Here is a 27,746-nt window from a genome sequence, read left to right as displayed (position 1 = left end):
GCAGCCACATAAAACAAGCCAATTCAATTCATTTCATTTCAATCTTTGCACTAATTGATAAGCCATTTATCCTTGCATCACAATGGGAGCACATTTGCCATTCTGTATGTCATGTAGAAAATCACATTTTACATTTCAATAACAACTGATCAGGAGTTGTTACCTGCTTGAGCACCTCAGCCAGTTTGTTCAGGGACAGCTCTTGGGGGATGGTGACATTGGGGTCGACAAGACTGGGCCTTCGGTGGGGTGGACGTTGCCCATATGGGTACTGGCCATGGTGACCCTCATACTCCCTAGAACTGCTTCGCTCCCAGCCTGCTGCTCTTTCACGTGCACTCCTTTCCCTAGTGTTATCAAAGTAAGGCATTAAGGTATTTAAAATTAGGCATTGTGTCACACAAACTAATGCATAGCAAAACTTAAATAAACTTGTTGAGCACAGACAAGGCTGTTTTTCTGTATCAGCTTCACACACAATGATGTTGCAGTTAAAATCGCACATGGCCAAGCATCCCTCAGGCAAGCACTATGAACTGAATCGACACTTAACTAGAAATCAAAGTCTGTTTGCATTGACGTCTATCATTTATTCCAGGATTTTAAATTTCATTGCAGAATGAAAATGGATTCTCAGGGATATTACCTGGATAATACAAAAGGATTTAATGAGTTAATGCAATGTTGAATGATAACCAATAGTCAAAACATAGTGCAGTGAGAGACTCATGTTACATTCCAAGGTATGGAGGCCTTGTATTGAAGGATGTAACATTGAATCACACTGTCCTTTAAGCGCAACCTCACTTTGTCAAACATTATAACACCATGAGAGAACATTTGAACACTTGTATTACAAAATAACAAAAGGAATTTGTTGCAACATTTGTTCTCAGTAAAATGAACTCTTGAATTTTGAAGGCGTATGAGTGATTCATGTGTGATAATCCATATCACAATGACTTACCTCTGAATTTGATTTTCTCTGTCTCTCTCAGCTTTCTGTTGTTCCCTCTCTATAAGACGAGCCCTTTTCTTTGGTGGCAATTGATCTGGCTTTGCATATTTCTTCAGCAATGATTTATCCTCATCGAGCCTTTCTGGTGATGGTGATTTCCGCTTTTCAGTCTTGATTTCAGGCTTGTTCTCTTTGCTGTCCTTTCTCCTGCTGTCTTCTTTGGTCGTCGACTTCCCACTGCGCCTCTCGCGATCACTCCTCTCACGATCAACCCTCTCAGACGAGCGTGGCGATCTTGATCCGGAGTGAGGGGATCGTGACCGAGACCTGGGCTGGGTTTCAGAGCCAGACGCCGACTCAGAAGAGGAAAGTCGCTTTGATGTGCGTGAGTCGCTCCTCCCTTTCTCCTCCTTTTCATTATGCAAAGTCTTGCGATAGTTCCTTGTTGAAGACCTCAGTCCTCTCTTGGTAGTATCCCTTTCAGTTGCCTTTTCAACTACCTTGTCCTTCTTTGTTGACTGCTTTCTGGTCTCCTTTATCTCCTTCTCATTCAGGCTCTCCTCCTTCGACTTTTCCTTGCTAGAGAGATCAAGGTGCTCCAACTTGACAGCAGTCTTTGATGATTTGGGAGCAGGTGCTTTTCCCTTGATGGGTGACTTTTTCTTTGGTGCTCCGCTGTCTGAAGATTTCTGCACACCACTTGGACCACTTGGCTTTTTTGGTTCTGCACCTGGTGGTTTCTGCTTATCTGATGATTTAGATGAAGCAGTGGGCTTGACAGGGAGCGGTGTCACTGATGCTGATAATTGCACTCCTTGGGTGGGAGCAACAGTGGTAGTGCTGCCTCTGGTACTAGATGTCATCATCTCTGCTGTGGTATTTCCCGCTGTCACAACCGAAGCGACTTGGGGTTCTGCCCCAAATGCTTGCGGTGAGCTGAATGGTGCCACTGGGTCACTTAACGCTTGCTGCTGCTGCTCCTGCTGTTTCATCTGTTGCTTCCTCTGTTGCAAGATCATGAGCTGCTCTTGCTGCTGTTTCTGCTGTTGTTGCTGTTCCATGGCTTGGCGGAGCCTGGGATCTCTAGCCAATCTTGGGTCACGCGAGGCAGCAGCAGCGCGCCGTGGGTCACGAGACTGGGGTGTTGGCATGCTAACATGAGACATCTGCACACATTACAGAAAAAGAGCAAACACAGAGGATGAGAAGAGTTCAATTCATTTTTAAAATCTTTTGTTGTGGTGTCCAAACAGACACTTGAATAGAATGATATAAAGATCATGCCTCAGTAAGATTTTCCTAAAATCAAATCTTGGTTAATACTGTATTGTTGAAATGAATGAAAAGATTACGCATTACTCGCAAACCTTACATAGAACCAACAAACAATCTGATCATGAAGAGTTTTGCAAAATCACTGCACTGCTCATAAGGGTAAAAGGCATGATGGTCTTGAGTTGTGCATCTGAAAGAAAGGACATTAAATCAAGCCCAATCTTAATCAATAAGAATGAGAATTATTTAACAAAGACTCAAAACTTACTTGTTGTACCTACCATTCGAACAAAGTCTTATGGGGAGAGGGTTTTTTCTTTGCCGCACCTACTCTATGGAATTCTCTGCCAGACCCACTGAGAAGTCAGATGCCAATAGACAATTTCAAACAAAAACTCAAAACTTATCTATACAAAGTAGCTTATGACTGTTAATTTGAAGTCATTTCTCAGTAGTACTGGCAACTCTGACCTTTTATGTACATTTGAGAAATAGTAATTGTAGAGTAATACATTGTGTTTGGTAAATTGTAATTTTTGTTGCTATATTTGTATCATGGTATATTTTGTTTGTTTGTTTGTAAAGTGCATTGAAATTCTTTTCAAGTCTGAAATGCGCTATATAAGAATCTGTTATTATTATTATCATTATTATTGCATAGATTACTAAGGCCAACATGTGATTGGGTCAGAATGTAAAGGTCTGGCATCAAATTGGTTTTCTGCAAAACCACTAAATAATGACATTCACAAGCCTTATCATTCTGGGATAGAAATGTGACAGACATAACACAGTAGACGGAATACTGGAGAGCACCTTGCTACCGGATTGCTCACCTGGGTGTCACTGGCAGCTGCCTTGCTGGCTTCCTGCATGGAGGACACAGGTTCTGAGGGAGCAGGCTGCATCACCGATGGTATTCCAGTGGGAGGGCCCCCACTTACAGGGATGAGAACAGGAGGAGGAGCAGAGGGCCTGACGTGGGGGGATACTCCGAGGAGGCCTGTCTGAGGACCAGGAGCTGGCTGCTGATGCTGTATGGGCATAGCTCCAAGGATGCCTGGACCAGCTGGCACCATCCCCTGGATACCCCCCTGTTTGAGCAGCAAGGCAGCAAGTGCCAAGTTGCTGGTTGGGTCTGCAATGGAGGTTGGCAGGGGCCCAGGAGGCAGCGTCCCAGGGGGAATTGCCCCAGGAGGCAGGGTCCCAGGGGGAATTGCCCCAGGAGGCAGGGCCACAGAGGGCGGGGCTCCAGCAGGCAGGGCCCCAACAGGTGGGGCCACAGAAGGCAGGATAGGAGGTGCTGCTGAGCTGGTTTCTGGGGTCTTTTGTGTACTCATCTGACTTAGCTGTAGCTGCTGCTGAGCAATAGCTTCATTCTTCACGGCCAATTCTTTGGTCTGTAATGAGGTAAATAACCATAAGCATATAAATCGTATGTGAAGTTATGTGTAATGTGAATACTCTACATGTGTCTCATAGACATGGGTGTCAAAATTGGCAATGTTACAGAAAGACCCTAACTTCGAAATATTAGAATGAATACTTAACACAAAATGCAACATTTGCAAGACCTTAGCATTCAAAATAGTCACAATACTGATTTGTATATCATCATATTCAGTCCAACAACCCTTTTAGTGTGTTTAGTGGGGTATACATATATTTTGAATAACTTTAAATGCACATAGAACCGGTAGTTGCAGTTGCTGTTGGAAGATAGTGCCAATCACGTAACCCTTGATATGAAGATTGCCGAAGTTGGGCTGTCATCAAGAGTAAAGTACATAGGGTGTTGCTTGGTAGCATTGCCTTCGTTGTCTTCTGCGCATCACGCAGTCTGTAGTGATGCCAGGGTGTGTGCTTCTCAGTATGATGTCACAGAAGTTTGCTAAATCTGTCATCATCAGCCGAATCATGAGCCGATCTGTGATCAGACCACTGGCTACAGTGGATCGGACTTCTTTGGACTCATGGAAATGGGTCATAGCGTAAGCACTAAAGAGAAGTTGATAGCATAGGTCTATATAGGAAACTTGCGCCGTGCGCCCGCGTATGCATTCGACTAAACCACCAGGTCTTTGTGCCTTTAACCATTTAATGTAAGTATTTCAAAAAGCTGAAAAACTTCTTTGGAGCCCTATTTGTCATAAGATATTCCTTGATTAGTTTGTACTTTACATTGGACTAGTACAAGTGAAATTGCGTCCAGCAATCACAAGGTTTGTCAACAACTAGAGAAGGAAAGGGAAGCAATGACTACTGTACATCATTCCCAAATTGTATCATACCACATAGCCAAGATATGCTTACAGCCGGCCAGCAATGTCACGTACAAGTTAAATGGACCCATGAATTAGAATACAACAACCGGTTCTGATTCCAAACTCCTTATTTCAAAATGAAATCCATCCTCAACCCAGCAAACGAGACAAAACTCCAGCTGAAACACAAATTTGTGGTGGGTGTGGCACGTTACCTGAGCCTCCAGTTTGGCCTTGGTCTGCTGCAGCTCCAGCTCCAGACGCTGCTGCTGGATCTGGAGTAGCTCTTGTTGCTTGGAGATCAGGCTCTGACGCATCTCTTGCTCTATCCGCTCCTTCTCCGTCAGCTGGGCGCTGGATGCTGAACCAGTCGTTGGAGGCACGCTGGTGGTGGTGGTGGTGGTAGTAGACTCCATAGGCGCAGGCTGATGAAATTTAAAGGACATTGAGTTAAGACAGTCCCTTCCATGAGTTCGTATGACTTTACAAGTCTTCCAAACTTCTTCAACTTGCTTGTGATGGAATGCACGTACCATGGCATACGAAACTGTATCTTACATGTACCTCAGCAGTGACAAAAACTTTTGTGGTAAACAGAATAATTCCTTCATTAGATTGAACCACCATACAGAGAAAGTATGTACCAGGTACATTTTATAACAAATGAAAGTGAAGGTAAGGTATTCCATATTTTCCTCACATAGCAAAGTAAGTGTAGCAGAGCTACCAAGTCTCACGCATTCTGAGTGAGACTCGAGCATTTAGGGGTCGTCTCACGATCTCACGCATGGCACTCATTTTTCTCACGCATCGGGCAAAGTCTGCAATTTGGGCCCATAATAAGGAGCATAGCTCAAAGGATTAAAGTGATAGTTACAATTGAAGGTATATTTTCCTTTTGTCTTTCAAAACAAGTAAAAAATGGTCACTCAAGTATGAGCCTGATTGCACCCTAAGAGCTAAAAATTGATAACGCTCCCTACCGTGGGAGGCCATGGGGGGGGGGGGGGGGGGGGGGTGGGGGGGGCCTCCGACACCCTCGCTTGCGCGCACATTGGCTCGCCGAGATGCGGAGTCATGAAAATCTCACTCATAAAAATTTTTTGAACTTGGCATCCCTGGTGTAGTTGAAAGACTATAATTTGTTATTCATCTACTGAATTACAATAGCATTGCAGGGGCGGATCCAGGAATTCCATAAAGAGGGGGTGTCTTTACAAAATTAAAGGGGGGGCGCATATGCACCCCCATTTTTTTCTTTTTATTTCTTTTGTTTTAACAAAAGACAAAGGGGGGGCCCACGCCCAGTGCGCTCCCCCTGGATCCGCCACTGCATTATAGCCATATTCAACTGTGATTCACGTAAATTATACCACATTGGCTACATAACAGCCACACAAACTGGCATTTTTAGAGTAAACTAACTACGAGGTAACTTTCAATACCAAGGTACAACATCTCTCACTGTGCTCTGGTCATGATTTTCTTCATTGAGGAAGCCAGTGTTAAAGCCAATATCAAGTAGAAAATGGTGTTCAGCTGCCCGCGTTCACAGTGCCACAATATCCCTTCACTGTCACTGGAGCTGGTTGCTGATTATACTTAGAAACTTGCATTGATGATTTAAAGGTGAAAACACAAAACCAAACCAACTTACCAATCTCCAAAACACAAACAAAACCAACCTAGGAAAACCATCCCCCTCCCCCCCCCCCCCCCCCCCCCCCCTCCATATCATCAGACTTTCCTAACTTTCCTTCCTTTTATCGTTACAATTGGACAGGGAGCTTCAAAATATCTGACCATGCTGTTCCTCCTTCCTTTGCTTCCTCTTTTTTTTACAGTTGAAAGACATGGTGGAGACTACAGTCGTGAAGCTAACGCAAAAATAAAAGCATGCGAATATTTTTGCATGTCATACAATGTGTATGTAAGTTCAAGTAGTTAATGTCATGATTCCAAAGAACTAAAAACCCTCAAAATTCGTCTTCAAAGTGCAAATAAATAAATAAATAAACAAATAAATAAAATAAAATAAAATAGCTCAGGTAAAAATAAACTTTTATAAGTATATATGTACCTGTAGACCTAATCACTGTAGTCTCATAGCTATTGTAAGCTCTCTCTCTATGCAGTTACAATAATGACAGGCCAAAATTTTGTCTGCATACAATACATCAAGACCATAGAAGGGATATACAGGGGCGGATCCAGGGAGGACCGCAACCGGCGCACGCCCCCCCCCCCCTTTATTTTTTGTTGAAACAAAAGAAATAAAAAGAAAAAAATGGGGGAGGGGTGCGTGCGCCCCCCCCCCCTTTTAATTTTGTAAACACGCCCCCTCTTTACGGAATTCCTGGATCCGTCCCTGATATAGAAGACTTGACCCTCGTATGAGTTGGTCTTTACAATAAGGTCCAATTCTGTGAGAGGTCTCTCTACAAATAGTCAAGTGGTCTGTGTCCACAACTACTCTTTTGGCACACAGAAGTTAAACAAATTTGGTGGTACGTGTGTTATTGCATAATTGACGAGATTTTGACTTGCACATCAAAGGATTACAGTGTATTACCTTTTTGATGAATTTTATTTTTCCAATAAATCTTATATTGTTATATGTTATGTTATTGCATAATTGATGAGATTTTGACTTGCAGATCAAAGGATTACCAGGTATTACCTTTTTGATAAACTTTGGATTGATGTGGATGGAGGCTGATGGGGCGGCTGCAGAGGCCATGATGGGCCAGGCTGGGTCAATCTTCTGCACCCGGACATCCAGACCATGCAGGATACCACTGGCAAAATATTGATTCCACGTTGACCGCAGCTTGAAGAGTGATGCTCTAGTCTTCTCGTCAACCTGCCAATGGAAATTGACCAATATCATTGAAATAAGCACTAAAATATCTGCCAAATATTTCCACAAAGGCCCTTACAGCAGGCTTCATTGCAAGTAAAAAGACTTTTTTAAGTGAAGTATGCTTTATACAGTTGAGCCATCTCACTTACATGACACAAAGTAAGTGTGAGGTTGTGCATGTGTATGTTTGTGTGCATTTGAGTGGATTCACAACTGTCTTATTCTCTTTGAACCCATTGATGAAACTGCACAAAAATTGATGACATAAAATCAAAATTTCTCACCTGGGCATGTCAACGCTCTAATCGGACATTTGAAGAAAAAAAAAAATTATACTATATCATATAAGTTTTCTGTCAGAATAAAGTGGAAAAGTGATAAACTACAGTATGCCTTCCAAGAGGGTACGGTTTTGAGCACTTTACATGATTTAGCTTTGATTCATTCTTTTGCACATGCTTCAGGATGGGATTGACTTTAGTTTTGTTTATTTATCATTAGGAGAAATTTCATTTCATTGGAATAATGATAAAACAAGCAAAAATATTTCCAAACATTATGTTAAAGGAGTTCTAAATGAATCTTGAGATTACTCAGAAAGATGGCAGCTTCAATTCCCTATCATCAAAGGCACAAATGCACCGGTGGAATTTTTTTGTCCATCCTTATACAGTGTATAACTGATAGTTGTTTGAATGATTGTGTGAAACTCCAGCGTTATCTTTTGGCAGTTGACAGTAACAAAGCAAAAGCACACAACACTCATTATTTCTAGATCATAAAAAATTCACTTCTATAGTTCATATTTGCTGAGCTTCTTCCTATTTCTCATGACCTAATCCCCCCCCCCCCCAAAAAAAAAAAAAAATCCTGGAAAAAAAAGGGGGACAAGATATAACAGAAATAAATACTATCAGTTTCATATTTTCATAAATCAAAGCTGAAAAAACATTACAAAACATGTCATGCATTTATAAACATTTCATTGCTGACAAATAAAAAAAAAGAAAAAAGCTAGGTTACCTAAAGGTAAGATGGCGGGTGTATGCAGCATATAAAGAGGATATCCACATCAAAAATAAAAAGGAACTCTAAAAGGAAGAAAAGAAAAATCCTTCAGGATGTTCCAAAAATGACAAAAATCGGACAAGGAATAAGAAAGATATGACATCTTGAAATTTCACATTTTGGGGAAAATAATTTCTTGACCACTCCTCATTAATATTCAAACGACCGAGTTGATGATGTCATGCCCTCACAAATTTCAAGAATGCATCAACGTGCTGATTTTAACACTTATAGCGACTGGTCAAGAAGTGTTTTCCGAAAAATTTTGTAATTTCAGAATGTCATGACTTCCATATTTCTCATCCAGTTTTGTCATTTTTGCACTATTCTTCAGGGATTCTTCTCTCTTTCTTTTGAAATTGACATAAGTTCTATCACAGACAACTCTATGCTGTTCCCTTTAGCAAATAGATGAAATTAACCATTTTGGTAGAAATGACAAAAAGTGCATAAAGAATCCCCTCTCCTCTACCAAAGAGTATTTTCTGTAAAAAGCAATTTTATTCCCTTTTTCAAATTCTAGAATAGCAGGGTTATCAGTTTCAGTCTTTGTTTTTGTCTCATGAACATAAAACAAGGAAATATGATGGCATATCACTCACAAAAAAATAAGACATCATGTCTGTTTCGAAGCACATCTAAATTAAATGCTGCAAATTCATACATAGACCGTTATTCCCTAGTATCTTTTTTTTTTTCACTATTAACTTCTGAACAGAATGTTATTTCTGACAGGTGTATATATTGCCTTTTTCTTTAAATGTCTTTTTTTTGGGGGGGTGGGGGGGGGGGGGGGGGGGGGGTGGGGGTGGGGATGGTATTCGAGTCCACCGAAGGATTTGATTTCCATGAACTGACTTTTTTCCCCTACTGTTGGGTTTTAAAAGAGAAATTTCCTTCATGCTAAGATTAACTCTGACTTCAACAAAAATCATCAAGTCAGAAGAAAAATGTTTGAAACATTTGCTAAATTTCATTATTTCATGATCACACAAGATAGCAAAGAAAAAACTTATAAGAAAATTAACTGCCTCTCAAGCCCCTTATTGGCTGCCATATGCAGGGGCGGATCCAGGAATTACGTATAAAGGAGGGGGTGCGAAAATTACTTCTGGAGCCACTTCCAGCCTTAAAACAAGCAAGCAAGTTTAAAAAAAAAAAAAAAAAAGCTTAAGTGCAGGCTTCTGCGCAATTTTTTGGTGCCCCCTTGCATGTTTTCCTTTTCATTTCTTTCATTTAAAAAAATGAAAGTGAAGGGGGCATGGATCCTCGTACCCCCCCCCCCCAATTTGCCACTAATATGGAACTTGTGACTTTTATTTTTTAATAACTGATATTCCCTCTCCTTATCAATTCAAGATTCTGAGCAATCTTTCACAAGGTGAAGCAATTTTTGCCAAGATTAAAAAAAAAAAACAAAGATTTTCCCTTTCTAAATTCTAAAATTGCCTCAGTGACAGTTATGATAATTCCGAAGAATCACTGAAGGTAGAGCAACCCCTAATCTAAGCAGTTCATCTAGCCCACTGAAGATGTTACATCTTAGGATTTTCCTTGGGACAATTACATTTCACTTCTTGCTTTTGCATAGAATTTGGAGGTCTCAAAAGCTATTCAACACAAAATGTTCACTAAGACTAGTGTAGAGGGGAAAATAACATGTAGCTTTCCTCAAAATGCTCATTTTCACAGGCATGTTAACTAGTCGGATCGGACGCTGTATACGTACCTTAGCAAATACCCCACAAAAATTGTTGGTGAGATTTTTCGCAAAAAGCTGTTGGTAGGGACCCTTCTTCACATTCTTGACAATCGAGTCCATCAGATACATTACAGGCAACTTCTCCGTCGCAGGGGCCTAGGTGAAATAGAACAAGATACCTTGGAAAATTAAGCAGTATTCATTATAACGAAAACCTATCTGGTAGAACAGGACAATGGCAAATTTGCCATTCAGATTGTAAGAGTATGTAGAGGTCTTTTGATATGGCTTGCTGAAAGAAGATTCTATACACTGTTATTGTTTTTAACAATATATCACGTGGTGCTTTGTGTACACTTTTGTAACCAAACAGGTTTTGTTTCATTTGTGTCTTAGTGTTGTGTGATGTGTTGTGAGTTGTTGTCATTGACAAGTCAATGTTGATCATCACTGTATAGCTGTACATTTTTTTAAAAATGAAAAAAAAAAAAATGTCACTCGGCTTTTGTAAGTCAAACTTGTTATGCTCCAGAAATCTCTCCTTTATCACACACCCCACATACACACATAAATGTACAGCAGACACAATCACAATGGTTTGGTTCAAACAGAGTTCTCATTCTCTCAACCATCTTGCCTTTCATATTCACCACCAAACATTATTTTCTCTTGTCACATTCACTATCATAATAAAATTCAATTTCTATTCACAACAACACTGACTAGTACACAATATGTTGGTCATATTTTTTCATATCATACAAACTTAAACAGAGCTGCATTTCAGACACAAGTACAAGCACTACTACATCGCACCCTCCTGTTGTACAAACTTATATCACATATTCATCGTTATGCACACCATATGCTGCCCATACATCATTACAATGAAAGAGGGGGGGGGGGGGCACGGCATAGTCAACAAATAGCCACTTCCTGAAGATATCGCTGTGTAACACAAAACCAGCGATGTCAATCAACGGGCTCGGGCAATATCAGAACCATCCAGGCTTATCACAATGGTTGGCTGCCCAGATCACAAGTTTCAATGGGCAAAGGTCACTTGGCAATAAGCTACACTGTGTGGCGCAAACACGAATTACATGTACTGTATCATTTTGCAACAGACGCAGTGTAAACACACGGGCCATGTCAAATTGTGCAATCTCATCGAACAGCCATTTTTTACAGTGTATGAATTTTTACATTTTCTTACTGCCTGCCAGATAAGAATTCTCATTTTTCACAGCTGAAAAAAAGAAGAAAATGCTCCATACTTACTCAATAAAAATCTATACTGTTAATTTACATGCAGTCTTAAAACATATAAACCACACTGCCTTTAAATCATGCCCTTTCAATATGGTGCACTGGCAATAAACCATTTCAGCATACTGTTAAAATGAGTCTGCACAAAATATTGAACAGGTGTTAGATGGAACACCATTTGCATTGCAACCTTGTCAAAACATGTACGGCTGCAGCTATATCTAGCTGACATGTACGGCCATTATCTTCTGCACTGCTGAACACATGCATAATACATATTAACATTCCCATGTTTTATATAATTTCAGTATGGCAGTGATTTCTATTAAAAAAAGAAAATGAATTGAAATATTTGTCGACAGTGATTTGAAATTTACTGTACCAAATTCACTACAGATGTTTTCTGGATTTTGTGTATCAAATTTCAGAGTGGGTAATATGTAACTCTCTTCTCCTTACACTTAGTTTCCAAATTGCTCATAATTTAACTCAAATCACAACAACCAGACAAATTACCAGGGCTTCCATAAATGAAGAAGTTACAAGACCAACTCACTTCAATTTCCTCTTATATATAAATATTTTTTTTTCTTTACACAAATTTTCTCAATGGCTTGCCAACATGTAAAGATTGAGCCCAACTGCAGCCCACAGAGTTGAGATGCAGGCATTGAAATTGTTGCCAGGATACAAATTGATCCATCCATTCAGGCCTCTGCACTCGCATGGCGACAATACTCTATTCATGAGCTTCCCCCGCTGAGCAGTCCTTTTTTTTTTAAAGAGACTTGGCAATCTGAGAATGTTGTATAAAAAAAAAAATAGCAAAAATCAAACTTCCTCATTACTGACAGTACCTCGTACCCTTCCTAAACAGCACAACTGAATACAAGCACTTCAATACATCACCCCCCCCCCCCCCTTCATCAGCATACATTTCTCATACAGCGTACGATAAGAGTAATCTTTCAAGAGGCTATGATAATGCACATACCATTGAAATTTTAGTCATTTCTTTTCAGACCCCCCCCCCTTATTTTATTTTTCTTTGCCTTGAATAAGGGACTAAGTGCAAAATCATGTACTTTCAAGGTCTGCAAAGGATTACAGAGCTCACATAAAAACAGCTGAAAACCTTCAGTTTTCTTTTGCTGTGCTAAACGGATAAATTGTGTGCATCCTCAGTGAAACATGAACAGCTACAGGACTTGCACAAGCCACAGGATACACACTAAAGCTCCCGGTAGGCCTACAGCTTTAGAAGCGATGCAGCACAGAAATGAATTTCTTCAGTCAAATTTGAGTCCTTGTGTTGCTTTAACTGTGGGAATATGCACACTGCATAGAATTAATGTTGACTATATTAGTATAGTGTTAAACCCAAACTGCAATAAAGGGGGAACCCCACAGCTACAAGCCAAAAAAGGAAAATTTGGCTGCATAAATGATGTGACCAATCCAAGCAGCAAAATACATTTCTGCCAAATCCATAGCCTTGGCTGCTATCATTTGATTGTTTTTGTTTTAACAATTACCATACCATGGAATTATTTTTTCCCCTCAGACTGGTTATTTCCGCAAACTACAACTACGCTGAAGCTTTTAACACAATGCATTAGCCCTCTATGATATCCTCATGTGAAAGAATGATAGGCCTACTGACTTTCAAAGCAAAACAGAAGCATTCTGCTTATAGATGCCTGTCTAGAACAAAGAATTCCCCCAAACAGCAAATCAGCCCCCATGTTTGGTGCACCCTATACACACAAAGTTCTGAAGTTACCCAACTTTGATACAGCACAACACAGAGACTCCAACTCTCCCGATTTCGACAGGAGATCTCCCGCCGAAAGCCCATTTTTGCAGAATCTCCCGTACTTTCTCCCGCTTGAGATTTAATTTCTCCCACTTGAAATGACTTCTTACTTAATTTCATTGTATGTTGAAAAATAAGCATTAGATAGCGCGAGAGAGCATCTAGAACCGTAGACCGCAAGGAACTTCGCGCTCGTGATGTGCGCAAAGCGCACATCAAGTTGGAGTCTCCCGTTTGCTAGGGGTTTCAGGCGGAAGAATCTCCAGATCAGAGGGTACTTGGGGTTGGAGTCTCTGACAACATTCCAATGCTTTTTACACTTAAAAAAAAAAACAACAAAAATGATTTAAAGTTTGAGAAATTTGTAGGAATAAACATTGATAACAATTGCCTAAAACATCACAGTGATTACATAGAATACTTAAGTCTACCTTATATGTTTGTTTTTCCCTTTGGCAACCCTGGAAATCAAATTCCTTTCATAAGCTGACAGTATACTGTAGAATAGGTAATTCACAGCTTAGAGTCTCAATAATAAATAGCTGATGAAAATCTTGATGCTCATCAGTTACAAGTCCCTTGTCTAAATGGCAATAATACAACACTGAGTCTTCCAACATCAAACTCGCCTTGGTTATGTCAAGACACATTATACCTTAGACCCGACAATACTTAGCAGCATAATCTTCACATTGTCTCACCATTACACATACTATGTACCTGTACTTCAAAAAACACTCACTGAAGTTGCAACATGTATATTCTTTTCTTCTTTTTTTTAAGTCAACATCTCCATATTTGCAGAGTCACTGAAGTTATTTATTGATTGAAATCTGCACAGAGCAGAATTTGTATGATTGTTGCTCGCCATTCTTTTTGTGTAATCTCTATGAACAGCTGTTGCTGCTAATGCTGCTAAACAAGAAATAAAAAATAGTGACAATGTTCAATTAGACTGCAGCTTTGCAAGCATTGTCGAAAGTACAATTTGAAGAAAACAAATAATAACAACTTCCAATACATGATTTGTAAACGCTTCTGCCAATTCTGCTCCAAATTTGTTCAACAAATTGGAATAAGATATTATATAGGCATTCACCTTGATAAATGTCTGTGATAATCCTCTCGTGAAAACCCAGTCTATAGGTAAGACAACAGCTCTCTCAGCCCAAAGTACTAGTGTATGATTTTTTTGTAGTTCACTGCTTTCGTAAGGGGGGGGGGGGGGGGGGGGCCTCAAAGAGAAGGGATATTATGTCACATTAGAGGAATAACCAAATGGTCTATTGGAAGCATACATGTACCTACACAATCCTTTAACAAATATATTTTCTCCCAGTTCATCAAGAACAGTTATACAGGGATGGTATAATTTGGTCGAGATGGGGATTCAGTTTACTGCTTTTCGTCAAATACATTTCTAAATCCTCTTGAATTGTATCTTTTTAAATATTACATTTGAGTGGTTTCTGATTATCTCACAGAGTTAAAACCTTAAATTCCCATCTCAGTCAAAACTACACCATCCCTTTACATGTACTAAGAATAAGATCACAAGTGCAGGTTTCCAATCTCTCTGGGGAAAAAAAGGGGGAAAAAAAACACAAACACACAAAATCCAAGTAAAACTTGCTTCCATGCTCAGGACTTGTTTTTTTGCTAAAAAATAACATGTCCCTAAAATCTATCCCTCAGGAAAAATTAAATCCTGCAACACTAAGATATGACCATAACAAGCAACTCTGAAAAGTGGAAACTTTTACACAATTCTATGTGCAGGGGCAATTTCTTTTTAGTGACCTGCACTTGTCCATCTTGAAAAATTCTATATTGTCTTTCTTTTTCTTTTTTTTTTACATACCTCACAACTCATCTCTCTATTATTTTTGTGCTTAGTTCAGTGGAATGCAATACTGTATCATGGAAAAACAAATCATATTCCACATTCATGGAAATAACAGTTGTGGAGGCAATGACTCTTTTGCTCGCAAATTCACTTTGAATTTCTTTGGCAGTCAACTGCCGGAAAGATTTTCTGCTTTGGTTTGTCACAGATCAATTGCAATTTCTTTGGTACTCTGTTGAACATTTGGAAAACTGTCATCTACGTGAATTTAGTGGTATGGAAATTGCTCTCTGATCAGGTGAGCTGGTGCCACCGTTTTTTGTTTTTTTTTTTTAAATTAATCACCATTTTTGCCAGTCTTACCAAATAGTCACAAGGGAGTGGAGCAAAAGTTTTCCTCTCCTTTGTGTAATGCCTACAAAGGTTAAACACAACATGTGTGAGTGGATCAGAAGGATGGATGGACATGCAAAAAACAATGAAGCAGCAGCAAGAGCCTTTTACTGGGACAAAGGCGACTTCTCTGCGTAATGCAATCTTACACATCCTGGCACAGCAAGTCTGCGTGGGTAAAGGTATCCCCATCATCGATGTGTAATCCTGCAATTGCATCCTTATAGGCCCCAAGGAAAATGGTTCGATGAAGTTCTAATGGCCGACGCAGTGCAGCACGTTCCATGAGACGTGATGACACAGATTCAACACTGCTACTAGTACTCCTCCGCAGTCAAGTTTGTGCATTCCCTACTCGATGGCTCCGGAGTCGTCGTCATCCCAGCAACTGTGAATGGTGGCACGTCAAACGCAGTCTGTCCAGCTCCACATCAAGAACAAATTGAATGCACATTTCCCCCACTTTCCTATATCACTCTACTCGGGTAGATTAATTCAGGAACAAAGTGGCAGATAGGATGAAGGGCCACTTAAAAATGTGCATCCCCCCCAAAAAAAAAAATAAAAAAAAAATTGATGGGCAATAAAACAAAGTCAAACAAAACCCAAACTCGATTAACTTATGACCATCTCATCAGGCACCACTGAAAGCTGACCATACATTATGACCATTCCTCCTCATTAAGTCCCGGACATGGGCAAATTTATGATCGTGTAAATTCAACACACCCACAATCCACATAGAAGGGCAATAAAAGCAAGATCAAACAACCCCCCCCCCCCCCCCGAAAAAATAAATAAATAAAAATAAAAAAATAAAAACAATCATTAAACCTACAGCATTCTCGTCAGGCAACACTGAAAGTATACATTATGACCACATCACCTCATTAATTCCCACGCGTGGACAATATCATGATCTTGTAAAGTCTACACTGTTAAGTCTTAAGATGTTAAATTTTACAACCAAGTTACTAACTTAGCAATTAATTTATAACACTTCTCCACATGTGCACCTGCTGAAGAAAGATACATCAACAAGGGCTGAAAAACACAAATTTGCAGAACTGCAGTCTTTGTGTACTGTAAAAGCGCGTATTTTCACATACAGTAAAAGTGGATATTTTCGCGCAACTAATTTTTCGCGCTCAGCCGGGCAAGAAGAATTTCGCGCGTTCTGAATTCCGCAGAATCAAGACATCAACTACTGGAACATACGGCATGCAAAAATATTCGCATGCTTTTATTTTTGCGCTAGGCTCTGGTTGCGCAAAATGCACGAAAATTTCAACACCTCGAAAATTTCCACTTTTACTGTAGATAATTTCATGGACAAGACTAACATTTTTGCAATGTTGTTTTCTGCAATTTTGACGCCGAGGCTACTAAGTGCACCAATACCCTAGCATGTGGCAATATTTTTGCATGTTGTTAAATTCGCGACACAGCTGTGCTTTGCTAAATTTGCAATTTCAACCCTTCCAAAAACAAGTTTTTACAGTGTTATCCTTTCCACGTAATGCCAAGTTGCTCTCTTTGCCAACTCTTCGACACCAATCTGATAATTCATATCCAGATTCACATTAGAACAGTCCAGACTAATAAAATTGTTACATCAAATCACAATTTGACCAGCACAACAGTACAAGACATTCCTCGCATTCCTCGCAGTGTACACTCTTACATCTTTATGTCAAATTGCTGCATTATGATCGGTCATGTATCAAGGTACAGAGGACTCCCGTTGACTGTTCTCCTCACGACCAGTGGTTTGTTTTTTTTTAAATCTCATCACTTTGTGTGAAAAGGGTTTAAAAAACAAAATTTATTAGTAAAATTTGAGGCAAGATAAATGTTCATAAAACAAGTTTGATGAACAGTGTTCTTTGCAACAAGAGTCCACCGTATTTGATTTCAAACACGACTCTCTCTGCATTAGGGCCATTCTCCTTCACACAACGCTGCTTTGCCTCTCAGTCAGTCAGTCACAATACCACACACAAGTTCTCTTGAACAATAACCATCTCCTACTGCTCACAATCTCCAAGCACATATGAAACAGCTCGACACATTCACTCATACAATCAATAAACCACTCTTGAACCTTTTCCCCCACACTCAAATACATAGCTTGCTCGCGTGCAAGTGCCGTGAGTACATATTTGACATGGAAACATGTTATGATATGTACCAAAGGTATATCTCGGTTATAAAATCTATGTATTTGTGTGGCTACACAAATGGCTCAAAACCATCTTCAGCATTTGCAAGACATTTTTCTTTCTTCTCTCGTTTGTTGTTGTATTGTGTGTTCAAGCTGTGTGTACTCACGAGTGATTTATCCAGTTTTCCTATTTTGTGACTTAACACCATTGTTGCACCATGTTGCACAATGAATTTTCACTTTTTGGCATCTAAGTTCAAGAAAATATTTCACAAATGGGCAAGTCAGTTACATATCATATAATACAAGTAAAGTAAAAGATAATGCCAATTAGTGGAAGTGGTTCCACCTCCCCCCTCCCCCCCCCCAAAAAAAAAAGAAGATAGAAATTGCTACACAAGAGCAAAATTCACATTCCCCATGAACACAAATTGCTCAATGTAAATTTCCAGTGCAGTAACGCGCCGTGCAGACAATTTACGAAGAACACTTCTCCAGTAGGGAATGAAGTTAATGAGTGTGGAGTGTATTTTTGTAAGCTCTGATTGTCTGTTGCAGTGGCACTGTCTAAGCCATCCTGTACAAATAATAAAATAGAAGCATCATAGATAAGTCGATGAGCCAAAGTCAGAATCTTTCGGGCAGCCCGTCATCTCCCAGCATCGTCCTCTGGGCAGTCTAGATGGCAAAGGTACATCAAACAGGAGCACAGTCTGCCCAGTCTGTCCTCAAATTCAGCAGCAGCCAATGTACAAGTGTATGCAAGCAGTCGCTTCTCGGATTCGATGCGGCAAATAGGCAGCCTCCATGAGCTGGTTGACAAGTTGGCAGGACCACCTTCATTGCACCGACTTGTGGGAGGAAATTGTAGTTACAATGTAATCTACATGTACATGTCCACGGCAAAAAGAAAGCTATGTTTGCATTCTGAAAACCCACTGCAGCCACACACAACACAAGGCTAACGCACCATACTAGCCACATCTACATAAATCTGACTTCCTCTTTTGACCAACAATCAATACACTGAGCACGCCCCACTCGCACACCACCAAAGCCAACAAAGTCCTTCAATGCTTTGCATTGAAGCAGCTTGTTTGCATTGGCCGTTGCTCATCACAACACAGCGCATTCAACAAACAGCACTACAAAGTCAAAGAAACAAACTCTCACTGCTTTCAAAACTCAATCACACAACCATGTTTATGGGAAAAAAGATATTTCACATAAACATGATGCAAATCATTCTAAGCCTGTAAATGTTGAGCATGAAGAATTCATCATAACACCTGTGTATAGAGTGATGTACCGATACAATGGGGGCATACTCCTGAACTGCACACATCACCATCCAAATGTAAATGGATATGATTACTACAAGAGTATCACAATTCACACCAGACACATTTACACAAGCCAAAATTCAATAAACACACAAACATCAAGCATACTACATAACAAAGCCTTCATCCAGTTACCGAAGGAAAAAAAAGCCATGGCAAAAATTGTGCTAAGACTGAAAATCTTGTGGGAAAAAGATGAAGAGATGTTGGTACATTGAAGCATTTCCAAATACTGTATATGAAGTTTTTGAGTATGCTTCAGTGCCACTACTCTAAGATTTTAGTTGTACATGTATAAGAATGTGTTCCTCTATAACCCACAACAATTTGCAAAGGAATTAAAAGATTTTGCATAATGACATATGATTGCCATTGTGACAAAGTTCAGTAAGAAAACCCAAAGTTTGCAGTACACTTTACTTTGTACACACCTTACACTACACCATCGTTTTCACAATATCATTACAAATTTGAAGGTTTATGAACTACAAAAAAAAAAAATGTACATAGTAATCCCACTACTTTGTTCTATAAACAATTACACTGTACAGTCATCATTTGCCTGCTGAGAAATTTTATTAATTCCATGATATAGAACAAAGTGACATTCATGTAGATAAGTGAGATAGAAGTGGGACAACCATCATTTACTTCTGTGTAAAGATCATGATTATATAGTAATACTACACGTAATGTTGAGAAGAATTCTGAATAAGATGTGAAATGCTCAGACACCAAAATTAACCGCAGAAATGTCACAAGTTTGAAGCCAAAGAAGAGAAAAATGTCAGAATTATCATTATTAATTTTATTTTATTTCATTTTATTTATTTATTTTTTTTTTTGGGGGGGGGGGGGGGTTAAAAGATATATATTTACATATGCAAAACTTTTCATCTTCCGACAGCAAAGAATATAAAATATTTTATTATTTGTTCTCCAGTGTTGACTGCACATTGTTATTTTGGTCTGTCACACAGCAAACACCTCCCCAGATATAATTTCACTCTTGAAATGCAAGCGATCATGATTTCCGCCAGTCCCTTGAGTAGTTTTCTCTCAAAGCAGCTGTTCATCTTTCATTTTGGTGTCTGAGCAAAGAATTAATCAAGCATATAATTTACTTTATTTACATTTAAAAATAATCACATCTTAAAAATTATGTTGTGGTCCTCCTCTCATGTTACTCTAATTGTTAAATAAAATCAATTTCAGAACAAACACAGTCTCCATTTACCCTATCCGGTGCATCCCTTCTTATCCAAACAAATTAAGCGAATGAGAACTGCATTAGACTGGGATTCATATATCAGCCACGTATTGTCTAGCACAGAGCTTACAATAAAGAGGCAAACATATGAAATAAGGCAGTGTGTCTGGCTCTGTGATCAGATCTGCAGATACCCGCAAATTAGTGTTGTAATGTGCTTGAAAATGACTAGTTTGATGAACACCCGGGCTGGCCTGGTACTTTTTTTTTTTTCAATTTGTAACAACATAGCATTTAATTGTTAAATTTCTTTGAAATGAAAATGGGAGATTTTTTAGTTAAAAAAAGGAAAAACATAAAAATAATATAGGATACAACTTCCAGGACCAGTTTTAAATGGCAGAGGGGGAAAAGAATCACACGAAAAAATTGAAACAACCTATGCATGATTGGTGAGAATTCTGATCACAAATATTGCTCTACACATGTCACGTCAATAAGCATCATCTCCAGAAGTAAATGCCACATTAAGCTGTCAATTTCTCAATTGCTAATTTTCATGGGTGTTCATGAAGGTAAACTGATACCCATTACATCATTAACATGTCCCACTACATAGAATTAGCAGGGTCGGGGTCTAGTTGATTCTTTTTTCGCCCGATTAAATCTGCTATCAGTCTACCCTCCTACTTGTATAGCACTATGGCCTCAAGCACAACTTGCAATCAGAAAAAGCAAACAAAACGAAAAAAAAAAATTCTGCAACCACCTGCTTGCTTACAGACTGACCACATATTTGCCACATATTTTTGTCAAATATATGAAATTGAACCTGATCATGAAAATGCTGATAGAGGCAAAACTGGTGAAGATGGGGGAAAATTGACATGAAAAAAAAAAATTGTCCGTATCTAAATCAAAGTTTGATAATATTTATCATCAGCTTTCAATCTAGTTAAGGTCCAATGATTGGTTTTACAGATGTCTATCACCATGGCAATTGGAAACAATCTTCCGTTTTACTTGTTATGCAACTCCAGCTGGACATTTACATGCTCAATAATGAAACACTATTTTGTAGCAGGTCATGATCATGGTCACCAGCAAAAAAATGCTAAGTCTTCTCAAAATAAACAGATTTGAAACATTTTCATCTAACATCTCATCAGTTGAGTTGTATCTGGTTAGTGGTATGGGCGGCAATCTGATGCAAGCAAGATATGGATGCAAAACACTTCGACAAAAAATGCTAGGTGGCTACCTAACGACAGAGTCAAGTTTGCGCCATTTGGACTTGTAAAATTGTATCAGTTTTTTACTTTTGTGTCTAAAAGTAAGTTGGGTAATCAATGACGCAAATATGATCAGGATAGGGCCTAGGTCATTTTATATTTACTTGAAAAACCAATTTTTTATGCCAAGCCCATGAAATCTCATCCATGCTTGACATCATCCAAAATTGAAAGGATAAGTGCATAGCGTGCACGTGCACTCTGTTCCGCCATTGTTACGAAAACCTAGTGTCGTATCATACACTACAGGACACTGCGTAATCGCCGTAAATAGGCGCTACCGATCACGTGACAAGACAGCAGCCATACAATTCGGTGTACGATACGAGTAACAGTATTTTGGACGAAACGGGCATGAGGTAACAGCATAGAAACTTCACTCTACCACTCCTGACAATAACTACACACCCTAAATTACGAATCAAAATCTACTTCACAAATTGAAAATCATGATGTAAGTAACCTTTACACAATATCATATCTATGAATGCGGGTAATCTCGAGAGAAATGAACCTTCTGCAAACGGGCTTCGATGAGTCGCACAATGTGCGATGCATGCTCGACGTTCTCCTCCGCTAGCATGGTGAGCATGTTGATGTGTGGTTTGCTGTTGATCTTCAAATCGGAGAGAGACGAGCCATATTCTCGGCAAATTGCCGCATCCATGGCGATGACTGATGCTTGTTTCGACCAGCAGATGGTGCGTTGGGATGTCAGCGTGGTAACCGTACGAGAAAGGTGTGATTTGACCAGCACATGACGGTGAAATAAGCGGCGATCTCCTCACGACTATTTCTGCAACACTCGACCGTCTCTCGTTGTTTATGGCGTGTACTAGTATGCAAATTATGCGCAGCTACGTGAGTTCTGTATGTATGTAGTGCAGTAGTGCGTAGTTGCAACGTCGCAGTGCATTGCACGCAATGAAGGTTTACCTCGCGTACCGTTCATGCGCAATGACTGGGGAATACCAGTGCGCATATATGATGCGCATGTTCAAAAATACACCTGCTCATGTGACCGAAAGATACTGTATTACATGCCATTTCATTGGCTGATTATCGCACAATCGCGGCAAAATGCCCACTAACACGATCCGAAAGAAACTCACCATGAATGCAGGACAATGTGCAATCGAGGAAGTTGGCCACCTCCCTGTGAAGAAATCTTACGTTTTTCATGTTCACTACTTTGCCTTCTTTCCACCTATCTGGTTTTTAAGCAGTACTTGTAGACTAGATTGCCTTATCAAAATACAATGTAATAGTTATGTTGTTTGTTTGTGTAAGTAACACAGAAGTTGTTGTTTTCTTGTGAAGTGGCTTGTTACACAATGACACACAGTAACACATATTAATTAGCAAGAGGTCCTTGTAGGGGGAAGGGGGGGGGGGGCGAGAGGAAAGCAAGTTCAGGGGAACAAAAAAATGTAAGGAAACTACATACCAGATGAACAACAACAACAACAACAACAACAACAACAACAACAACAACAACAACAAAACTTTCAGGCAAGCTAGCGGGAATGCACTCGGAAATTACTATCGGGCAAAATCTTCACATTCTATTTTATCGGAGAGCCAGAAAATGTAGTAATGTAGTAGGCTACAATGCGAGCGAAGCGAAAATTTTGATATTCTACAGTTCCAAAACTGGAGTTTTAATTGTAGCTACATAATATTTCGCTTTGAAATAAATGGGGGCGCATCGGGCGCAACTGCTGGCAATTATTGGCAGCAACATTAGGAGAATGGCATAACGATTCAATGCGAGCGAGCAAAGCGAGCGAGCTTGAGAATTTTGACATTTTACAGTCCAAAAACTCCCGTTTGTAGCTATATCTTTCGCTTTGGAAATTAGGGGGGGGGGCATCGGACGCAACTGCTGGCAATTACTGGCAGCAACATTAGGAGAATGGCATAACGATTCAATGCGAGCGAGCGAAGCGAGCGAGCTTGAAAATTTTGACATTCTAGAGTCCAACAACTGCCGTCGTAGCTATGTTTTTCGCTTTGGAAATTAAGGGGGAGGCGCACCGGGCTCAACTGCTGGATGCGAGCGAGCGAAGATAAGCCATTAATTTACATAGGCCGTTCATGGCTAACGGCTTTAAAATCTCTTGTCAACGTAATCCCTGACGGAATTACGAAGTATAATTGATAGATTAAACGAGAACTTACCTGTTTGTAGTTTGATCTCAATTATATGAGTAATATTACGGAAGGGATTACGTCCCTCCCTTCCCTCCCTGTGTATTCAAACTACAGTGGAAAGTTCTCGTTGATCTATGTTTTCGTTAGCCATGACCGGTTTTCTACGAATATTGGGGAATCTGCGCATGCGTCATTTTAGAGTCCAAAAGCTGCCGTTTGTAGCCATATTTTTTCCCTTTTATTCATATATATACATATTTATTTTATTTTCTTTGTTTATTCATTTATTTTTATTATCATTATTATAATTTTTTTTTTTTTGGGGGGGGGGGGGCAAAAATGCGTTTTGCCCCCAACTCCCCCCCCTGCCCCCCCCCCCCCCCCCCCCCCACTTCCGCCGCCTATGCTACAATGTATTTACAATATTGTACTTTCGACTTTTTGATTAATAATATATTTTATTGGCTAGACTTCTTATCTGTATTTTATTGATTGCACTCTAATTTTTGTACGCAGACAAAACTACCCATGCTTACATGATTGCTACTATGAAGAAACGAAAGAAATAAAAAACAGACTTTTCGTATATTTTTTCAGGTGTTTGGAACGATTACCGAAAAATAGACAACAGGATTTCAAGTGTGGCATTAAAATGTCAAATCATATCCCTGCACCCATTCAACTACACCGGTGTACAGGCCTCAGCACAAACAAGATAGGGAGTGGTGAACAAGAGTTATCTACCTGGCACACCTTTGTTCGTTTGTTTGTTTGTTTGTTTGTTTGTTTGTTTTGCTTAAATAATGACAGATTTGATGCACACACCACTTTCTTGTCTTTTTTATCGAATCGAAAAACAAAGTAAAGCGGCGTTTGGACATCACAGAATGTAAATTGTTTAAAACTTTATTCAAGAAGAAGGTTGAATGTTTTAGGCAATCTATATGGAAAGAAAGAAAGAAAGAAAGAAAGGAAGAAAGTATCAATGTATAATATTATTGAAACCCAGTTGTCTTCTTGTCATGTCTTGTTTTGTTTTGTTATGTTATGTTTTGTTGTTTTTGTTTTGTTTTGTTTTTGTTGGGTGTGTGTGTTTGTGTATGTATTTTATCGTCTCACATAACCCTTTCTTTATCTTTCCTTTCCACCCTCCCTTCATTCCTATCCTTGTATTATGTAAATAATCTCCCTTCACCTCATTGCGCATAGCCTCCCTTGTCTATTCCCTGTTTTCGTTTGAGATTGGGTATTTTTTGTTTTTTTCTTCCACTATGTATACATATATACATGTATTTTTTTTTTCTTTTATTCCTGAGGGACCTTGTCTTACAAGCTATGCAAGTTCACTAAGGTCTCCTCGTTTGCCTTTCTCAAAATATTGTTATATCACTTACCCTTTCTTATCATTTCACATACACATGTAATTATATATTTATGTATTTGCAAAAAAAAATATATATATATAGTGTTAGTTGTTGTTGTTCCTATATACTCCTGAAAGAAAGTGTCAATGTTATTGTTATGTTATTGTTATATTGCTTATTGTTGGAAGAAAGACAAATGAATAAATAAACTTGAAACTTGAAACTATGGATCGTCTAAAATATGCGACAGATTATTCATCGGCCCAGTAATACTAGCACTTCGACATGGGCTGCTGCGGGCCGCGGACAGGGGGAGAGGGGCCCTTGGCTCAAAAAGATAAAACAAAGAAATACAACTCCCCACTTGATTTTCCGAGTGGATTTCTACATTAATCAATTCCAGTTTGTATTTATTTGTTTTAAGAGGAAACAGTGAATGTTCAACAGTAAGCAACCACGTGATCGACGCGGCGGCTTCTCCAATGGACCAGGCAATCAAAATAAAGTGTATTGCCCATACATAGGGGCACAACGACTGCAGGCTGCAGCCACGAGACTCGAACCAAGGACTTCGTGGTTTATTTTCCGTGGTCTATACATTTAGTCACAAGGGGGGGGGGGGGGAGGGTTAGGTCTTATCAACGTCACTTCGAGTGATAGTGTTATGTCCGTTAACATTATAGAGGATTTACGTTATTTGGATTTGTTGCAGCAACACGTAATAGAAATAACACATTGTGACTCTGTGTAACATTCAATAACAATTTATTGCAATAAAGCCCTTTACAAGGAATTCATCTACTTTATCGATTGAATAAATCATGAATATTTTATCCCTATGTTTTACTTAGGATAAAACGATAGGCTCTTATCATCAGTTTGTGTAGTAGAGTGCAACTGAGTGATAAATTGATATACAAAATATTATATACATTGTATTCCTGCATTTCTTCACCCTCGCCGCTTTAATTCAAGCAATACGCCGGTCTATATTGCTTTCTGGTTTCTATTTCTTTCTGCATCACTGTAACGTTACGTTCAACTACTCGTTCTTTACTTCACAATCGTGGTAATAGTAATCTCATACCAATTTGATAAAGTACATCGGCCTACTGAGTATGATAATACATCTGCGTCAGGCCCGTAACTATGATTTTTGTTGGAGGGTTCAGAATTAGAAAAAAAAAATGGACCACTTCCGGGTTTAATAGGCTCACAAGCAAAGAAAAAAAAGCCATTTCGAAAAATACCAGTATTATACATATTCTAGTAATACTCTATGCTGCCTCTGCCCATGCCACTTTTATCGCCACTGAATTCAAGAAAAAAAAAGCAGAAAAAAGCAAACAGGAATATTATAAAGAGATAAGGTACGAATATATGATTATGTATATATAGGCCCTACATATTTTTTTATTAATTTGAGATATCTGAGATTAAAGCTGTTGAAAAAAAAAAGAAATTATCACAATGTATGTGATTATATCAAAAACATCTTCAAAATTATTTCTTGTTATGTAACAAGTGCAGAATCATTGATATGATTTACTATGGGTTCTTTTTCCTGCTTTATGACCACCTTACTTTAGAAAATGTGAAAATGGCGTTTATCCATGTTCTTGCATTTAAACTCTTCGTTGATACATGACCTACAGACTACAAAATAATACTAACGATGAATGCAGCCAGCCCGACTCACGGGGCAAAACTCATGGAACGCTCATCACCAGACTCGCAAATGTTGCACTATTAATATCAACAAAAATAAAACAATAAAGCTATAATGTATGAGCAGAAAAAGAAGATGACGCTTTATGATAATTACTTTCTGATAAAAATTAAGATAAGTGGGCATACCTGAGAATAGTAGAGCAGAGGTAGGAGTAAAGCAGCCTGTGATAACATTAATGGTAATGATGATGATGACGGTAACTTCTTATACGTAATCATCATCATCAATATCATCATACTAAAAAGTGAAAGCAACGTGGCAGGGTTGGGCCACTTACACTTTTTATGCTGTCAGTCGGAAAATAGAAAAATAGTGTTTGTTTTGTTTTGTTTTTCTTCTTTTCTTTCTTTCCTTCTTTCTTGAAAACGGAGAAGAAATGTTGATGGTGCCATGAGCAATCGCTGTCATGGAGATATAATTTGTGGAGCTTATCAACTTAGCACACAACAATCTAAAAATCCGCTGGATTATAGTATCGATGGGATTCCGTGCCTCTTATCGGGTTGTATGACGTACTCAACATGCTGGCCCTTAAGTCCGGCGGGTACAGGTCATAATAATCCTGTCTCGTTGGGTCCGCCCTACCGACGACCACCACGCCGTCGTCGGACACAACAAGTGGGTAGTGCGCCCTCTCCCATTCCGCGTCGTGCAACTGCTCCTCCCACGCAGAGGCCCTGCTCAAGTCCCAATCTGGAAACCTTGAGAAGTCGCCCACGTTGTTTGGTCCTATGACCCTCGCGCTCTGAAAATGATCGAAAAAAATAACAACAACAACAGTTGACAAATACGAAACTCATTTCCAAAAAGAGAAAGGTACAAGTATATGAAAAAAAAAAATGGTGACGTTCCACTGGCTATGAAAAAAAAAATGGTGACGCTCCAGTGGCGTCGAAAATGTCACTGATGCAGACGACACGTACGTGCATGTCTCTCTGCATGATATGTCTTTATTTCATTGTTGCTCACTGTATATGTAAATCACGTTTCTTTTATATGGTATAGCAGACTGATCTTTGAGAGAAAGGTGCTA

General features: G+C 39.3%; 1 protein-coding gene across 1 annotated transcript in view; it reads right to left on the bottom strand.

The window, feature by feature from the left end:
* The window catches only part of LOC139733096 (uncharacterized), a 34,534-nt gene extending 12,242 nt beyond the window's left edge, over window positions 1-22,292 (bottom strand). The window contains exons 1-7 of the mRNA XM_071643939.1: window positions 21,978-22,292; window positions 10,158-10,286; window positions 7,178-7,360; window positions 4,713-4,922; window positions 3,070-3,633; window positions 968-2,124; window positions 164-347 (exon numbers count right to left, since the gene is read on the bottom strand). Coding sequence (XP_071500040.1) covers window positions 164-347; window positions 968-2,124; window positions 3,070-3,633; window positions 4,713-4,922; window positions 7,178-7,360; window positions 10,158-10,286; window positions 21,978-22,130 — 2,580 coding nt within the window. The 5' untranslated portion in view covers window positions 22,131-22,292. The remainder of the gene's footprint in view (window positions 1-163; window positions 348-967; window positions 2,125-3,069; window positions 3,634-4,712; window positions 4,923-7,177; window positions 7,361-10,157; window positions 10,287-21,977) is intronic.
* Between the last annotated feature and the right edge of the window lie 5,454 nt (window positions 22,293-27,746).

This window comes from Diadema antillarum, unplaced genomic scaffold, assembly GCF_040938485.1.
Source record: "Diadema antillarum isolate AM-2024a unplaced genomic scaffold, OU_Dant_1.0 seq00000460_RagTag, whole genome shotgun sequence".
NCBI lineage: Eukaryota > Metazoa > Echinodermata > Echinoidea > Diadematoida > Diadematidae > Diadema > Diadema antillarum.
The sequence above is the reverse complement of the archived record's forward strand: the minus strand, read 5'-3'. Positions and strand labels throughout refer to the sequence as shown.